The sequence below is a fragment of the Eurosta solidaginis genome, chromosome 5, assembly GCF_040869045.1.
Source record: "Eurosta solidaginis isolate ZX-2024a chromosome 5, ASM4086904v1, whole genome shotgun sequence".
In the NCBI taxonomy this organism is placed as follows: Eukaryota; Metazoa; Arthropoda; class Insecta; order Diptera; family Tephritidae; genus Eurosta; species Eurosta solidaginis.
Window position 1 is genome coordinate 90,837,034 of NC_090323.1, and position 19,966 is coordinate 90,856,999.

Here is a 19,966-nt window from a genome sequence, read left to right on the forward strand (position 1 = left end):
AATTGATTCGTTGTGTGAGTCGGTTTATGTGCTATTTTTATATTCTCCTTATTGTATGTATCCGAGCCCTTTAATCTTTCCGAAAAACCGGGTATATATACCATCGACTTGTATATTTTCGTGTCCACTTCTACGTTTTTTGGGTCTTTGCGTTGGTTGTGTGATTTTATCGTCGTCTGTATTATTCCTGGAGGGAAATCATTCATTTTCAAAATATGTGTAATTCGTTTTTTGTTTTCTAGATGGAACACTATGTCGCTTGTGTCCAATACCTTCGCGATGAAATTTTCGGCCGTATTTATTATCATATTCCTAGGGTGTTTCGATTTGTAATTTATTAATCTTCCGGAAGACGTGGATTTTTGGTACCAATCCAATTTTATTTTGTTGTCCCTTTTGCAGACTAAAGCGTCCAAAAAAGGTAATTTATTCTCTGTTTCCAGCACCATTTTGAACTGAATATCTCTATGGTACGAGTTTAATATGTCCTTCGACTCCTCCAAGTCTTCCTCCTTTACTATGGCAAATACATCATCTACGTACTTGCTTAGTAGTCTCGTTTTTGTCCCTATTTTTTCGAGAATTTCCTCCATGATGATGTCTGCTACTACCGGCGATGCTGTAGATCTCATCGGAAGCCCTTTTAGCTGTGTATAAATCCCTTCTTCATGCTTTAAGTATCTATTTTCTACAATACAAAAGGTTATTATTTCCATAAATAGTCTCTGTGTAGCCAACGAGCCTTTTCGATGGCTATTTTAATTTGCCGAAATAAAAAATGCGAATTTCTAATAAACGTTATAAATTTATTAAACGATTTAAAGTGCAGCCGCGTTCGATTTAGCCCGTGCACTCTGATTAGCGATTGAACAACGAGTAAAAAATGTAAATGTTAGGTGAAACTAATGAGAGCCTTCAGCAAAGGCAAAAGCAATAAATGAGATTAATTTGGATGAATTTGTGTATATGAACGTATCTATGTTTGTATATGCTAGTATGTATGTATATAAAATGAATTTGACTTCTCATTGCTTCGCAGAGCAATTTACAATGTATGTATGTATGTACATATATAAAATGTATTAATTTGGAGCTGAGTTTGTCATATTACATTAACTGGACTGTGCTGCTACCATTGTTTCGTTTTCGGCATTGCCCAGCAAGCCAACAGCTAATGGTTCTGCTGTAGACAGTGCAGGCGTAACCAAACATTCTCCCCCCGTTGGAAGGCCAGGACTTTCAACCTCATCTTGCTTCGGGAGTGGGCACAATTTTCTGATAACTCTCCGGATGGTCCCAGTGGTAGTTTTTAGCTCTGCAACTCGAGATACTCCATCTGTTCCGCTGATAAGTTTGACGACTCTTGCTAGCGGCCACTTGAGTGGTGGCAAATTTTCGTCTTTCACTAAAACAACGTCGTTGATAGATAGGCCAGATTTTTGTTTGCGCCATTTCGACCGCTGTTGTAGCAAAGTTAAATACTCTTCACGCCATCGGGCCCAAAATATTTGCTGGTAGTATGACATTCGCTGCCATTGATCTAAGCGATTAAATTTAAGAGCGGTGAGGTTAGGCTCGTCAAACAAGGCGAGAGGAGCCGTTCCTATGAAGTGCGCAGGTGTCAAAACGTCCAGATCATCGGGATGCTCTGAAAGTGAAAACAAAGGTCTAGAGTTAATGATTGCCGCAATGTGGCATACGAGCGTGCGCAGCTCATCAAAGTTTAACAAAGAATTTGCGGCTGTTCGATAGAAATTATGTTTTGCCGTTTTTACTGCTGCCTCCCACAATCCACCAAAGTGATGGGAGCGTGGAGGAATGAATCGCCAATCGATAGAATTGTCTAAACAAAACTCATGTACTGCCTTCGCATGATCATCGCTAAGAAAAAGCCGCCTCAATTCAGCAAGCTCATTCTTTGCGCCGAAGAAGTTGGTAGCGTTGTCTGACCATATTCTGGCAGGACAACATCGAGTGAGAATGAAGCGTTTGAGAGAATTTAGAAAAGCCTTTGTAGAGAGATCCATAACTAGTTCCAAATGAACGGCCTTGGTAGCGAAGCATATGAAGATACAAATGTAAAACTTTATGGGCTGCTTGTTACGTATTTAATTTTTGTAGAAGAATGGTCCACAAAAGTCAAGGCCTGTGACCATGAATGCATACGATGTGTTAACTCGATCATGAGGGAGGTCCGCCATGATGTGTTCAGCTATATACGGTTTAGCTCGAAAGCAGATTATGCATTTACTTACAGTATTCGAAACGGTTTTTCGACCTCCGATTGGCCAGTATTGCAAGCGAATGTTAGCCAGCAGCGCACGAGGTCCAGCATGTAAATTGCGCCTATGGAAGTGCATGATAAGTGCGTGCGTTACCGGGTGGCGTCTGGGCAATATGATGGGATGTTTTGCATTGAAGTCCAAAGCTGTTTTTGGAGTCGCCCACCCACACGGAGTAAACCATAATCGTCGATAAATGGGGAGAGAGACGCGATGCAGCTGGATGCCCTTACACCTTCACCATTTTTCAAAGCACTGTAATCATCACGAAGATTCGTCATTTGAATTGTGCGCAAAAGCAGTTTTGTCCCTCCACGAATATCGTCAACTGTCAACCCTGGATGTCGAGCCCTATGAACGAATTTGTAAATGTAAGCGAAAACGTGTTGCAGCTTTGTAAACGAAGTATTGTATTTGCATTCCAAAGTTATATCAGATAACCGAGGGACGGCCAGTAGTACTTTCTTGCGAAGTTCAGGGAGCTCCTTTACTGCACTACAACTTAATGGCCATTTGTTTCGACCATCAACTATAAACTCTGGACCATGCATCCAAATTGGTGATTCTATTAGTTCGCTAGGAGATGCACCTCTTGATAAGATGTCTGCTGGATTTAGCTTAGTCGGCACGTAATTCCACTCCATTTTTGTCGTCATCTCTTGTATTTGTGCTATACGGTTGGATGTAAAAACTTGAAATCGAGATGGTTCGTCGCGGATCCAGGCTAATACAATTGCGGAATCCGACCAACAATAAAAAGGGCAATTGTAAACATTCATTTCAGCTATATCGTGCATTAGTTGCGATAACAATGCTGCGACACACAATTCTAGTTTCGGTACTGTGAGAGTTTTGAGAGGTGCTACACGTGATTTCGAGCAAACTAAATGTACCTGCTTCCCCTTTTCATTGCCAGATACTACGTATACACAGGCTCTGTAGGCCTCTATGCTTGTGTCGCTGAAACCATGAACCTCAACTACTCAATTTGTAAAGATAGATAGTCTAGGAAAACAAAGTTTAGGTATGCTTACGAGGTCTTCATACAAACTATTCCACGATGAGTCCAACGATGAGGGCAAGCTTTCGTCCCAGTTGAGTCGTTCTCTCCACAGATGCTGAAGGAAAATCTTTGCCCTTGAAATTATCGGAACAATTAAACCCAATGGGTCGTAAAAACGAGCGATTGTTGATAACACCGATCGCTTGCAGTTTCTCTTTGCTGTATTTGTGGGTGTAAATGTGAACAGCAGGCAATCGGAGGCAGGATCCCAAGTAAGACCGAGTGTTTTAGTGATGTTAGTTCTATCATCGAAGCTTAAGAGAGTTTCGGTGTCTTCGGGTGGTATGTCTCGAAGAAGATTAGAGTTATTGAAGCACCACTTACGCAATTTAAACTTGCCACTAGCCAACATTTCAGTTATTTCATTCATGATTTGTCGAACTTCTTAAACAGAATCTCCTCCGGTAATAAGATCGTCGACATAAAAGTCTCTCTTCAATATTTTAGAACCAACAGGAAATGAGTGCTGTTCGTCAAACGCTAATTGATGCATTGATCGCACCGACAAAAATGCAGCTGGACGAGTACCATACGCAACTGTATCAAGTTTGAAAATTTGAATGGGATGTCGTGGGGTATCGCGCCATAAAATGCACTGCAAGTAGGAATCAGACTCTGCCACCCGAACGCATCTATACATTTTGCAGATATCGCCTGTCAAGGCGACCGGAAATGTTCGAAATCGCAATAATGTGTTAAAGAGTTTGGGTTGTATGGTAGGCCCTGTCATGAGCACATCGTTGAGCGAATACCCGGTTGACGTGGCTGGCGAGCCATCAAATACTACCCGAAGTTTAGTGGTAGTACTTTCCTTTAAAACGCAGTGATGTGGTAGAAAATATTTACAAAGATTATGATTTGATTCGCCAACTAACGACATATGTTTCAAATCTAAGTACTCATGAATGAAAGCACCGTACTGAGCCTTTAATGTTGGTTGTCGCTCTAGTTTACGCTCTAAATTCAGAAATCTACGCAAAGCTTGTGAGTATGACTCCCCCAACAGGCTTATATTTGATTTAATAGGAAAACGAACAGAATAATCCCCAGAGGGTAATCTAACGAAGTTAGCCTTAAAATGGGATTCGTAATCCATTTCTTCTTTGGTACATTTGGCAACAGCGGAGCAAGAGCTGTCCATCTCCCAAAATCTACGAACAATCTGATCAAGTTGAACCATGTTTTCATCCTCTACATCGGCTGAGGATATTGCATTCAAGGCCATTGCTGTTTTTGATTGACAGTCACCTCCCGAGACTACCAACCCTAACCTGGTTTTTTGAAGTACTTGGAGGCCAGCTGCAAGTTTAATTTGTTCAACGCACAAGAGCTCATAAAAAAGACTTGCACCAATAAGCATACCAACGCGTTGGGGTTTATAAAATTCACAGTCTGCTAGTCGGATGTTTGAAGGAATGTTTCACGACGATATATTCAGGCCTATGTTGGGTTGATTATCCGTTATGCTGGGAGCTACCAAAGCAGTAATAAGAGTTGAGTATTCGGAAGTTTGGGAGCGAAGATTGATATCAACGGTGAAGCCATCGGAATGGAACTTGGAGTCACCAAGGCCAGATACTGATGCAGACGATTTAGTTCTACGCAGCTGTAATTGCTGAGCAAGACGCGATGTGATTATGTGTAACTGCGATCCAAAGTCGAGCAGTGCACGGCATGGTACCCAAGTACCAGCATTGTTTTTGACGTCAATCACTGCAGTAGCGAAGAGCACAACATCAAATTTGATATTCTGAGCAACTGAGGAAGAGGGGGAAACTACTGTCAAAGAGCTATGGGGAGGTTGTAAAGCAGTTTGCGATGATGTTTTAGGATTATGATCCGAGTTTGCGGCTTCCTGCTTGTTGGAGCGTTGGAGATGCAATAAGCTATGATGCTTATTGCCGCACGAACGACATAAGCCAGCATTGCATGCTCTAAGCTGGTGACCTTTTCGAAGGCAATTAAGGCATAACAAAAGCCGTTTTTCTTCTTTTAGTCGTAGTTGTGGCGATAAATTATTAAAGCGAATGCAACTATATATTGAGTGGTCTGTGTTGTCACAAAACACACAGCCATTAGATAAGTTAGTTGTTATAAAAGATTTTCTACTAGTGTTAGAAATTCTACTGTTCTTTCCCACCTGAGATATGCGTGTGCTTGCTGCAACTGAGTGTTCAACATTTTCCAACTTTTGACATCGTTTCTCTAGAAAGGTAGTGAATTGTTCGCACGACGGTATAACATCCAAGGGAGCAGTTTCTTCCCACTTTGTCTGCGTTGCACTGTCTACCTTTTGAAGAAGAATATGTATGATAATGCATGCCGCTATTTGTTCCAAATTCCCAATTGTTAGCAGTGCTCTTAAGTTGGCGTTAACCTTGTCAGACAGCTCACGCAATTTAGCTGCCGAAGAAGACTCTACCCTCTTAAGCCCCAGAATCTCAGTGATGTGTGCCTGGAAAATAAGACGCTTATTGTTAAAACGTTTTTCAAGTAGTTCTAAAGCAACACTATAATTTGAACCACTGATTTCTAACGAACGGATGGTGTCTAATGCTGCCCCTTTCAGCGATGTTCGCAAATGCTGCATCTTTTCGACTTCCGTTAGATCAGGATCCTTCCCGATTATGGTAGTAAACATGGAGATAAAGTCGGTGTATTCAGTGTAGTTTCCGCTGAAAACAGGCAACTTCAGCTCAGGTAAACGTGGCCAACTTTGCATTATAATGGTTTGCCCTTCATATGCTTGTTCATGGCGCATAGTTGAACAAGGTGGCATTTGAGATGAGCGCTTTCCAATCTCATGCTGAATACGAGACCTGAGTGAAATGATTAACTCATCGAAGTTTGATCGCAGCTCCCCACCGATTTCATTAAAATCAAGTACTTCGAGTATGTCATGCGCTGAACAAAACGAAGTGCTAATGTGTTCAAGACGTTCCAATCGCACATTCAATTCAGTTTCGTTGATTAAACCAATTTTTTCACCTTCAATGGCGTTTTCAATTGTTTGCTCTTGCACATAAAACGACTGTGCCTTACGCTTATAGAAGGTCACTTTATTTTCTGTAGATAGATCTTCTACCATCGTAGCAGTGTACCTTACCAATTAAAAACAAGAATTTTGTTGTAGAAAAGGTTCACGAAAAAAACTTTATTTCCGCTACTAAAATTAAAAATGTTGCGGTAAGCACCCTGATGAAAAGCAATCACGAGATTTTGTAGCGGTAAAAATGTACAGCTTTTAATTGCTTGAAAAAATATGGACCACCAGCGACACTTATGTACCCAAGCCGGAATATATATATATAGATGCGAATCTCCGTTATTTTTATATCACAAAATCGATATTAAAAAATATATTTATCAAGACGTTCGATATTGTCCTGAATTTAACAATAAATATCACGTCGGGGTCACCAAAAAATGTGTAGCCAACGAGCCTTTTCGATGGCTATTTTAATTTGCCGAAATAAAAAATGCGAATTTCTAATAAACGTTATAAATTTATTAAACGATTTAAAGTGCAGCCGGGTTCGATCTAGCCCGTGCATTCTGATTAGCGATTGAACAACGAGTAAAAAATGTAAATGTTAGGTGAAACTAATGAGAGCCTTCAGCAAAGGCAAAAGCAATAAATGAGATTAATTTGGATGAATTTGTGTATATGAACGTATCTATGTATGTATATGCTAGTATGTATATAAAATGAATTTGACTTCTCATTGCTTCGCAGAGCAATTTACAATGTAAGTATGTATGTAAATATGCAAAATGTATTAATTTGGAGCTGAGTTTGTCATATTACATTAACTGGACTGTGCTGCTAGCATTGTTCCGTTTTCGGCATTGCCCAGCAAGCCAACAGCTAATGGTTCTGCTGTAGACAGTGCAGGCGTAACCAAACAGTCTCCTTGGAATATCCGTGTGTTCTTTTTAGTTCTCCAACTTTGTCATTATAGTTTGTACGGCTAAATCTGTTGGTATACTCGGAAACAATGATACAACATCAAACGACACTAGACGCTCATCATTATATATATAGGAGTCATTAATTTTATCTTTAAACTCTATTGCGCTTTTTACATTGAATTTCGATTTTGTCGTCAGGTTTTTTAAAATATTTGTCAAGTAATTGCATAGGTTGTAGGACGGGGTATTTATCCTAGAACAGATGGGTCTTAGGGGCATATTGTCTTTATGTACTCTGGGTAAACCATATACGCGGGGCGGGAGAGCGGTGTGTGTAATCATTTTGTACTTTTCACTATTTGTTATCAGACCCAATTTTTGTAATTTTTCCACCAAATTAATATTTTTCGTTTGTAAACGTAACGTTGGGTCCTGGCGTGTTCTTCTGTGTTTTGATAAATCACCTAATATTTTTACCATTCTCGAGCTGTAGTCGCTTTTTTCCATCGGAACCGTCACATTGCCCTTGTTCGCGTTCAAAATAATAATATTTTTGTTTTTGTTTAAAAATGTTTGTGTTCGCCTCACTGTATCACTAATAGCAATATCATTGCTGTTCGCTCTGTGCTTTATCGTAGTTTCTTTTATTAATAGTGATAGTTTTGTTCTCGCGGATTCTTGCTCTTCTTTGTTTTTAACAGTTTGTATTAAATCTTCTCCATCCGCTATACATTTAAATATAGGAAATGCATTTTTGAGATCGGCAAAGCGAACTTTGGACCCTTACCAAGCAGCGATGCGATATCAGATGGAATTTCAGTTTTTGTTTTGTTAACTAACCACTGTTTGTTGTTAATATTTTCTAATACATTTTTATTTCGCGCGCTTCTCAATTTTTCGAATTTTAATTTTTGTGTATTATTCCAATGTTTGGCTCTTGTGAGTGCAAGTTTTTGTTCACTCTCTAAGAAACTGTTGAGGTCGTTTTCAAGCATCTTTCGGCTCAGTCTTGCCTTTGTATGCACATGCTGTTTTGATTTAGCTTTTAAAATATCGTGTTTAAATTTAATAAGGGTGCTCATTATTTTGTTGTGAAATAACCCAGTGTCTCTGTCCAGTATGTGTTTTATATGGTTCGGTATGTGATTGTCAATAGTAAATATGTAATCTAATTTTGTGGTGTTTTGTAGAAACCTAGGTATAATTTTAGACTTTCTACATTTTAATAAAAACCTTATATTTGACTTTAATTGTGCCACTTGGACGGATTCATTATAAGAAACGCTTCACGTTAGAGATGCTCCACATAGCAAACGTACCAACAAATAAAAGGCTCAATTACAAAATAGACATTGCAAACTGCTCACACAACTACAGACACCTACTAGATAATTGGAAAAATTAGTTCAAAGCTGCATATCAAACAGGACGAACGTATGTGGTTTAGCTAAGAACAAAATAATGTACGTACGAAAAATTGTATGTATGTAAGCAAAATTTGTAGATGTAAGCTAACTTACATTGTTGTTGTAGCCCCTGATGACGATATCCGATGGAAATCGAAATATATTGGAAATAAAAACAAACTAGTGTTTTATTAAAATTGACCTTGAGCCGGCTAAATAAATGAATACTTTAGACATTTTATGTAATGTTTAGATTTCTTACCTCGGAATTAACATCACCATGAACTATGCATGCAAGTTCCACGTCGTGACCTTCTGCTGAATGTACCCATGATTTTTCTACTGTTATTTCGGGCGGAGCTTAAAGAAGATAAATAAGATATTAGTTAAAATATAGTTAAAGCCAATAAAAAATATAAACAGTTAAAAAACAGGTTTGGGTACAAAGATGTTTAACAAGGCCTTCAACAAGGCTGCGAGTTGCGAAAACGCACGTCTCATGAGGGTATTGCAGCTCAATTTCAACCACTGCCAGGCAGCCTAAGATCTATTATCGCAAACAGTCTATGAAGAAGAATAAGACAGAGTGGTACTTTCTGAACAATACAAAAATTGTCAGGAGCAGGTTTGGCTTTCAGATTTGGCAGGGAAAGCCTCAAGTTGGGCAGCAGGAAAATGTCTTCCACAGGAAAATATGACGCCAACGGTAGCGGGATTCACATGGGCAAAAATCAACGGTACATACGCCTTCAGTTGCTATGCCCCTCCGAGCATGACCATCGCCGAGTTCGAAGACATGATATACGGGATCACCATTGAAGCACGAGGAAGCACCCGCTTTTAGTGTGTGGAAACTTCAATGCATGGTCATCTGTGTGGGGAAGTAGACGAACCAACGAAAGAGGGAGAGAGAAGAGAGTTTTTCTCGAAAGCCTTATTTCTTTGAGGCTACAACTCCTAAATGAACCAGGGATATATACCTTCGATACAGGTACCAGACGATCCATTATAGGTCTCACCTTCGCTAGCAGCGAAATAGCAAGTCAAGCAAAATGGTCCATAGGCAACGTCTACACACACAGCGACCATAAAGCTATCAGCGTAGAGCTGCTCGATACTCCACGTACGGTAGCAGCAACACATCGACAAAGTAGGAAATGGAAACAGCACTTTTTCGATCCACAAATATTTGATATTATCTGGAAGGATGCCATAGTACGAGGATCGCATGCGGAAGATCAGCCGGTTCAAATCACTAATTCGCTATGTATGGCATGTGATGCTGCCATGCGCAGAAGTCGCGGAAAAGTCCAGCGTGTATACTGGAGGAATGACGAAATTGCGGAAGAGCACAGAAAATGTCACAAAGCACGAAGAATAGCACAGAGAGCACGCTCATCAACAAGATATGCTAAGTTACACAGTACCTATGTTGCACAAAGAACGGCACTTAAAACTTCCATAAAAAAGAGCAAGAAGTTGCGGTTTAGGGAACTGGTAAATAATGTCGACTTAGATCCTTGGGGATCAGCCTACAAAACTGTGATGCCCGATATTACAGCACGGGCCTATACTAATGAATACTATTGTTGAAACCCTTTTCCCGGCGCAAGATCACTGGACTTATCCAAGCGAGGATCTCTGTCTGAATTTCCGCAAATTACAGAGCATGAGGTGCCGGACGCTGCAAAAAGAGTTGCTGATAATAAATCCCCAGGACCCGATGGAGTTCCAAACATATTCCCTAAAGCCGTGATCACAACTATGGCTATATTATTTCTGATCTTTATAATGCCTGTATGCAAGAAGGCGTGTTCCCTCGCCCGTGGAAACGATAAAGACTTGTTCTATTGCTGAAACGTGGTAAACAGTCGGAGCAACCATCCTCATATAGGCCACTTTGTATGCTGGATTCCCTAGGAAAGATTCGCGAGCGTATAATTAGCGAGCGCCTACAGCTGACTCTGGCTTAGGTGGCTTATCGAATAATCAATGTGGATTTCGCGAATCAAGATCCACTGTAGATGCAATACAAACAGTAACGAAAGTTTAATGACAAAAACAAAATAATGTCGATCTCTTTCGCTAAGTCCTTCTTATTGACATTCTTGTAGGTTTTTTTTTTAATTTTCGTTAAATGAAATAAAAAATACACAACAAATACAAAAAGCAATAGTTTAAACCAAAAGAACAAAGGCAAATAATAAATGAAGTATTAAAAAAATTGAGGTTTGCTTTTGTAAATTGTTGCATTTTTTGTTTTTGCACTTTTCTACTCGTGTGGGATAAGTTTTCGGGTAGTCGAAAATATCTCGAAAACTAGAGCTGTTACAAAAAGATTAAAATGATTTATGCAATCAGCATACAAAATTACATCTAATGTGGTAAAAATTTCCTTGGAAAATTTTGAAAAGTGGAAATTTGTTCCGCAGTGTTATCTGCTTATGAGGCCAAGAGGTGTCATATATGACTCTTTTTCAGACTCACAAGATATATGAAATTAGGCTCATATTGGATGGCCATCGCAATAACTCCAATGAGTGCAAAGGCTCCGATTAAGATGCCCTTTCTAACTATTTTTGGACTATGAATGTTTGCTGGGCTAGACTTAATTTTCATTTGAAATAAAAAAGCAGGTATATCAGTTTCTTTGAGACCTGCCAACAATAAAAAGCATATCTTTAACACATGATACTATACGAAGATGTACTGTGTAAAGAATAAAATATGCAAATAAGGCAATTGGGATAAGTTAACAACAACTAAGGCATGACGTAGCTGAATGCGTATGTGAAACTTCAACCATCACAGGAGTGCGGGTTCAAACCCATTCCCGAAAGAAAAGGCTTTAAAAGAGCGATACAGCCGTCGCCTTGTCCGTCCTGGTTTTTCCCAAATTATTAAATAAATTTAATTAAAAAGTTGCTTCAAATAAATGTTTTCGTACATTTAAAAGCAATTAGGGTAATTCCCGCTGTAATCCATACAAATTTTTGTTTTCCTAAACATTCTATGTAAGCAGCCGCTATGATGTAAGTACACTGTTAAAAGTTTGGGAGTATATGTACAACTTTTATAGACTACATATATGACCAAACCAAATTTGGTTCAAAATTTTTAATAATCGGGTTCTTATGAATTTGAGTGATATGAAGTAATTTACAATGTCAAACTCTGTGTTTTAAAATCATTTGTTTAATTTGAAACCGACCAAGTGTAAAATGAGGCCCTCATTTCATTAGAAACAAATCTGCAGTGGTTTGAAATTTTGGTATCTGATTGGTTCTTTTTTTGTGTTAGGGAAGTCCCTGAATGCTTTGTAAAGTCGATATTTCTAACATATGCAGGTAAGAAGTTAATAAAGGCCGATTTCGAATTTTCGAAAATGTTTTTATAAATTTAGTGTATTTGAATCTTTTTTTCGTTTTTTTTTTTTGATTCAATAACATGTACGTAGGTCCAATATAAAGATTGTTTTTTTTTTTCTATTTCTTCAACATTATATACATGTACATAAGTCGAAATTAAGCTTGACATATTTTGTGATGTTGCTTAAAGCTACATACATGTACATACTGTAACGAATTCTGGGGATTCCTGCTATTTATGCACCTTCTGCTAACGTTGGAATAGCTAAGCTGTTCCAATGTTCAGTATTGCAAACTGTTTTTATTCAGATTACTTTGGCAGTAGTACTTAACAATTATACTTCACAACCAATAGTGTGTTTAAATCAAAACTGATTAGTCACTCCTCAGCTTGCCCTGCTTTTATACTCTCTGTTTCCTGGTCCTCATACTGCTCCAAATGCCTAGACGTTTCACCTTCTAGAATTGTTGTATCTCCTGCTTGGCAATTTAGTTATATGCGTGTGTATTGGTGATTAAGAACTTCGGCTGATGACTACATGTGTATGTGAGATATCTCTTCACTTCGAGCAGCTGGTTATGTGTGTGCAGGTACTTCTCGTCGCCTTCCATATATGTATGTGAATGATGATTAAATTTATGTGTTCGTGCAAACAACAGTGGCAGCTTGCTTTATTGTTGTTGTGCCTTTATTTACTAACTCCATAGTGATGGTAAATTTGCCACATTGCCCTCCATCTAAGTCCGATCGACCCGATCAGACAAATTTTTCCGATCTATACGCTGTCAGCCTTTCCAAATGAACCACTTTCCTTTTGTTTCGTAGTTTGCCAATGGTTTGTGGGCGGTATAGAACATCGTTGATCCGTTTTAAAACTTTGTATGGGCTTTCCCAATTACACTGCAATTTCGGAGGCAACCCCTTTTTTCGTTGTGGGTTGTAAAACAGCACCAAATCTCCTTCCCGAAAACCTTCCAAATTAATTGCTTTATAGTATCTGGCTTTATTCTTGTCACTCATAACCTTGGTTCGTTGTCTAACAAGATCGTGTATTTCCCTCATCTCTTCATCCAATGCACTATTGGATATCTTGGCATTTCTCTCCGCATCGGCATTTATACCAAACTTCAAATCAGCCGCAGTCGAAGGTCGTTGCCAAAAATTACCTTTGAGGGTGTTTGGCCTGTTGTCTCATGCACTGCCGATCGGTAAGCCATCAAGAATAATAATGTGTGTATCCCAATCTTTATGGAACTTGTCTACTACTTTCCTTAAGTATTCCTCCAAAGTCCTATTTAATCGTTCCAGCATACAATCGGGCTGAGGATGCAATGCAGTTGCCCGTGTTTTTCGAATGCCCAATGTTTTACACATTTCTTGGAACACAGCTGATTCAAAATTCCTACCTTGGTCAGAATCTAACTCCATTGGTACACCATACCTTGCAACCAAATTGTTTATAAAAACTTCTGCTACTGTTTCCGCTTCTTGATTGGGTATACCCCTGGCCATTTGCTGAAAAAATCCATAACCACCAGTACATATTTGTTTCCGCAGTTGACAGTAGGAAATGGACCTGCTACATAAATGGCGATCTTTTTAAATGGTGCACCTTCGTGTTCTGGCCCTTTCGCTCTGCTGCAAACATCGCAGTTGGCAACCCACTCAGTGACCGACTGACGGCAACCAACCCGATAAAATCTCTGCTTAATTTTCTCGAGCGTCTTCGTGTTTACAAGATGACCTCCACTAGGACCATTATGTACCTCGCTGAGAAAATCAGGAATCCTTTTCCTGGGAACAACTATCAGTTTCAGAGCCATTTCAGCGCTGCGTAATATGTACTGACGCGGAATCGCTGGCTGTACAGGTACCTGTGAAAATGTTTAATGCACTCTACCAATGCCAACAGATCTCCGTGTAACGCAATATTTCCTCTCTGGTTTTCCAATTGATCGACTGTAATATGCAATTACCTTCTCCTGTCCACATAACAGTTGTGACAAAACGCCTCCTATAGCATATCCATTAGCATAAAACTAGAATAAACGTTTTTCCTGGAATCGGATATGCCAAAATTGGGCAGTGCACAAACGCTCTTTAAATGTTTGGAAAGCCACTTCTTGCCCTTCTTCCATTCAAAAGCTTTATTTTTTCTTGTAAGATCGTGGAGGCTATATGCTATGCTGGCAAAGTTTGGTACAAATCAGCGGTAATATATGCACAGCCCAAGGAAACTTCTCTATTCATGCAGGTTCTCTGGTCTAGGCCAATCCTTCACAGCTTCTACCTTTCATTCGCAGTGCAGATGCCCTCTATCGTTACCTTATGACCCAAATAACATACTTCCTTTTTAAACAGCGAACACTTTTTGGGATTTAGTTTCAGACCAGCGCAAGCTATTTTCTGGAAATTTCCTTCAAGTTCTTAAGATGTTCATCAAAATTCTTTCCCAATACGATGATGTCATCCAGGGCTACGAAACGTGTTTTCCAATGTAGTCCATTCTGTGAGTCTCTCAAAAGTAGCTGGTGCATCACAAAGGCATCACTGTAAATTGCCAAATACCCTCTCCGACACTGAAGGCTGTTTTCTCTGTGTCTTCCTTCTTCACCTCCACTTACCCGTAGCCGCTTTTCAAGTCCAGTGTGGAAGACCATTTCGTACCAGATAGAAAGTCCATAGTATCGTCAATTCTTGGCAATGGGTAACTATCCTTTTTCGTGACGACGTTCAACTTGCGGTAGTCTACGCAAAACCTAATTTTTCCATCCTTTTTCTTCACAAATACCACCGGTGAGCTCCATGGGCTAGCTGGTTCGATGACACCGCTGTCGCTAATTTCTTGTATGATATCACTCACAACTTCTCGCTTCGCCTGTGCAACAATTTGATGTTTCACAACATTGATGCGGCCTGGTATGGAACAACCCTTGTCAAATATGTTTGCGTACTTTAGGAGCAGTTGTTTTTCCTTACTCTTATAGTCTTCCTCTAGCCCCTCCGTCCATGCCGTGATGTTCTTTGAAAGATCAATCTTGCTAGTTGAAACGTTTTCCTGGAGCTGCTTACAGTTAATAATTACTTCAGCCTCTGGTCACTTTGAGTGGTGACTTGAACTCATTGAGTACTCTTGCCGGAATAAGTCCATCTTGTTTAGTCTTACCCAGGGTTTTTCCTACAAGTATTTTCGCTGTTGATTTGCTTGCTGCTTCGACAACCCACAATTTGTTTGTCCCACAATCTCCTTCAACCTTTGCCGAGATTACTGCCTCCGATTTTGGTGGTATTTTCTGATTCTCCTCGACCAGCACTCGTTTAATGATGTGGGTTTTCTCGCCGCCGAAATTAAGAGGCACATCAATGTTCTTGTATCGCATCGCCTTACTTTGCATGTCGATCGTGATGCCTTGGTCGATTAAAAAGTATTGTGTAGTACCGTGACGTTCCCAATTGTGACTTCACATGCTATTTCTCCAATTACCTGTGTGTCCTCGCCAGTGGTTGTACGTAATCTTGCTCCAAGAAATGGTTTTATCTTCTTGTTGCCTAAATCTGATCGAATGATGGAATGAGATGCGCCCGTATCTACAGGCAGTAAATGTTCCTTTCCACATGTCCCCCGACAGTAAGATTGCTCGACCTTCTTCCAATTTGCGAGATAGAGATTGTGGGGCATTAAATTGCGGGATCCAGCTGTCGCCCTTGCGGCTGACTCGCTTTAGTTTAACGATGGCGTGGATTTGGAGATTTGCTGATCTCCTTCAGCTCTACGTTTATGCCACATTTTTGGAACTATTGGGGTTGGTGCTGCAATAACGTGCAATGTACGCTGATTTTTCACACTTAAAGCATTTGACTGCATCATTATTCTTCTGTTTCGTTCCCTTTAAAGCTTCCAAAATTGCGTCTATCCACTCTGGTCTTTCTATTTCCACACGGTGGGCTTTGCATGCTGGTTTACTCAATAGCGAGGCAGTTTTCTGTGTCAATGCATGGGATACTGTTTCAGCAAATGTTGGCTTTGGGTTTGCGTATGTAGCTCGCTTCGTTTCCACGTCCCGTATGCCATTTATAAAGCTCTGAATTTTTACCCTCTCGGTGCATACCACTGGTGTGAGCCAATCTTTCAATGTCCGACGCAACCTTCTGCAAAGTCTCGTTAGATTTTTGGTAGCGGTTTTGCAGTTCTATTTGGTAGATTTGTTTCCTGTGTTCGCTTCCGTAACGTCGTTCTACAGCAGCCATCAATGCTTCATAGTTGTTTCGCTTTCCTTCGGGAATTGTCTGTAGGATTTCGGCCGCTGGCCCTTTCAATGCTACGAATAGAGGTGCAACTTTATCTTTCCAGTTGGGATGCCAATTGCGACTGCAATGCGTGGCTCCTGTGCTTCCATCTTGGATGTTATACGTGTTTGCTGGGTTTCCGTTTTTGTCGATATCTGTGATAGCAAAGCCCAGTGGTGGATTTGAATATTCGCCGCCCCTAGGCAATACATCTTGGGTGTAGTAGTTGCTCAATATACTGGATTTCTTACGTAATTCTTCGATGCTTAGATATTTCATATCAGTGATAAGCGAAAATTTAGAATAGGATTTTTGATATGCCTCACGTCTTCGTGTCAATTCTGCCAAAGAATGTTCCAAGATAAAGTAGAACGTGTTGCATGAAAGTTGTCACGGCCACTCAATTGAATACCAGATTCTCATTTTAACCAGGTCGTACATTTGGATTTATTCTGCGCATCCTCGGTGTTTTGTATTCGTGAATCGTTGAAATAGAGAGAGCTTTCTTTTCCTACAGATCGAATTCTTCACGAGTATCAGAAACAACTTTGATTAGTCTGTTGAACAAAATTATCAATTTGGAAATAGTCGTATTCACATTTTGTTATTTCTTGCTCACTGCATTGAATGACGTTAATAAGAAAACAAAAGACAAAAAGAATATTTTAAGTGCAGCAAAATACGAATCCAATTTTTTGCTTTTTTTCTACAAAAATTAATTGACTCGAATTTTTCCGCCCCTCAATTTTGCCGCCCTAGGCTCTAGCCTATGTTGCCTATATGGTAAATCCGCCACTGACAAAGCCAATATCGCGTTATTCTCGCCGCTTGCGACTGGACTCGGGATTCCGTTCTTTTCTTCCAATTTTGTTAATGTCTCGTCCCCATCATTTAATTTAATTCCTTCCGATTCCATAACCTCTCGTAACCGTGCTTGAAGTTCCTTTTTATTGCCGGTTGCAGTCAACCCACGGTTCTCCAACTCCTTTTTCAGTTGTTGGATCATTAATTCGCTTAACTTTGTCATGTCAAAATTGTATTCGAAACCTTCGGAATTTATTCAACAATTCCTCTTCTGACACCAATTGCAACGAATTCTGGGGATTTCTGATATTCATGCACCTTCTGCTAACGTTCGAATCGCTAAACTGTTGAATAAATCACTCCAATATTCAGTATTGCAAACTGGCCTTTATTTTGTTAACTTTGGGAGTAGTACTTCACAATTATACTTCACAAACAATAGCGTGTTTAAATCAAAACTGATTATTCATTCCTCAGCTTGCGCTGCTTTTATACTCTCTGTTGCCTCGTTCGCATATTTCTCCAAAGGTCTAGACGTTTCACCTTCTAGAATTGTTGTATCTCCTGCTTGTTAATTTAGTTATATTATGCGTGTGTATGTGTGAGTAAGAACTTTGGCTGATGACTACAAGTGTGTGTGTGTGTAGATATCTCCTCACTTCGAGCAGCTGGTTATGTGTGTGCATGTACTTCTCGTCGCCTTCCATGTACGTGTGTAAATGATGATTAAATTGATGTGTTCAAGTAAACAAGTGTGGCAGCTTGCTTTATGGTTGTTGTGCCTTTATTTACTAATAACATAGTGATTCTAAAATTCGCCACAACACTTATCATTATATCATTAAACATGTTATGTTGAATTAAGAAAAAAAATTAAATTTGACGTCTTGAATTGATTGAGTGGGGAGGGTAGTTTAGAGCATATTAGAGCAAAGGTAAGAAAAGCGGACCTGCAGAGCGATGCGAAGCGAGCGGTCCAAGGAAGGATGGGCTTCTTTGGAAGTGATGTAAGTTAAATTTATTAAGAAAGTTGTAACACCCGGCCTGCTCAAGGTGGAAAAATGGTTCAGAACCGCAACTCCACATACCGGTAATATACCTCAAGTTCTTGCTTGAATTTATGAACTTTATTTTTAAGATATGTACATAACTCAAATATTAATATGTATTAATACACATTCCAACATTGGCCTGTTATTTGTATTTAGAGTAACTATCACAAGTATGGTGCAACTCATGTTCTTTTCTGTCTGGTGCTAAACCAGATCTAAAAACTTGTAATAAACACATATAAACGATACATATTGGAAATATTTTCCGTCATCCCTCGTCAAATTTTGTTTCGAGACAAACCGGTTTGGCGTTGTGCCATCATCACTGTCAATTTTCGTTCTGATCTGTTGTTGTCGTTTGTCTTGTATTTATAGTTCATAGGTACATGAGCAGATATTGTCAGAATTGATGCTTGTGTATATTTGTGTGTATGTGCTGTGTGTCAGAACCGAGGGTGGTTTTTACTGATCGATTTGTGTGGCTGACTGAGGCAGGTAAAAGTCCGTAATTTAGTCCTTTGGCCTTCTTTGTGTGTTTATTGTTTTGTGTGTATTTGTTGTTGTGTGTTTGTCTGTTGTACCTGTGTGATTACTTTGTTTCTTGTAAAAAAGTTTTAAAGGCTCGAATATTGTGTCAGAAATTATGTTTATCTGTTCGTTTATTATTCTACCGTCGAATGTTTTCTGTTTTTAGATTTCCATATTTTCGAGTACGTTGAGAAGGCGGCATTTTGCTTGTATGTGAAAGAGCATAACTGTTTTATTGATGTTTGCTGGGGAACATTCATTTTCGACCATGTGATTCGAGAAGTTAGACTCTGGTACAATGTTTGGGTTCCGTGGTTTGTTGTTGTAATCTCTAATCTGTTCTCTGAACCGGTTCTTATTTGCCGTCCTCTTTGTCCTATGAAACTGTTTAGCATCCGCAGGCAAGCTTTTATACGCCGTGGCTCCTAAACGGATCCTCTGAGTTAGTGTTAGTATTGTATTGCTGTGTTAATATTGTATTTTTTAAAGAAGTTTGCCAATATTTATGTTGCTTTTCCAGTATATATCATAGTCGTTCAGGTTTTATTATTTCCCTTTTCATTATTTCTTTTTGGTTCTCCATGCGTCCTTCTAGGCTTATCTACTAGTGCTTTTTTATATCCGTTGTATGCAGCAATGTTATATATTACTTCAAGCTCTCTCTTATATGCTTATTATGTAGAATGCTGCATTTTTATGCTGTTGGGGGTATTATGTATTATTGTGTCGGTTGGCCGTTGGCCGTTGACTTTCTATATATGTTTTGGTTAAATCTTTTGGCAACTTTATCAATATTTATCGTGAGGTCTAGATAGTTGATTTCTCCGTCTTTTCGGTTTCCATTGTGAATTTTATATTCCCGTGCTGCTTGTTGAGGTACTCCAGTACAAGCTCTTCGTTATTAGTAGTTAAAACCCATATTATGTTATCCACGTATCTGCCATAAAATGACACGCCTAATTTGGACTTCAGCTCCTATATGTACTTTTCTTTCAGATTTTGAATGAACACCTTCATAAGAATGGCTGATGTGGAGTTTCCCATTCCAAGACAGTTTGTTTGACTATATATTTTATTGTTGAATTGAAAATAGTTTTGATGTAAAGTGGTTCTTAGTGTATTTGTGATTTGTATACTTTTCACTTTGTTCTTTGTATTATGAACTATTGTAGAGCTAACCATGTCCAAGGTCTCCGATATTGGTATTGATGGGTATAAATCTTTTATGTCAAAAGATACACATGTTCTGTTCTTTTCTAGCTT

At 39.3% G+C, this 19,966-nt stretch overlaps 1 protein-coding gene across 3 annotated transcripts in view; it reads right to left on the reverse strand.

The window, feature by feature from the left end:
* LOC137253437 (limbic system-associated membrane protein) overlaps nt 1–19,966 on the reverse strand; it is a 795,865-nt gene that overhangs the window by 199,896 nt on the left and 576,003 nt on the right. For all 3 annotated transcript variants that reach the window (XM_067790351.1, XM_067790350.1, XM_067790352.1), the window contains one exon: nt 8,926–9,023. In XM_067790351.1, the coding sequence (XP_067646452.1) occupies nt 8,926–9,023 (98 nt within the window). The remainder of the gene's footprint in view (nt 1–8,925; nt 9,024–19,966) is intronic.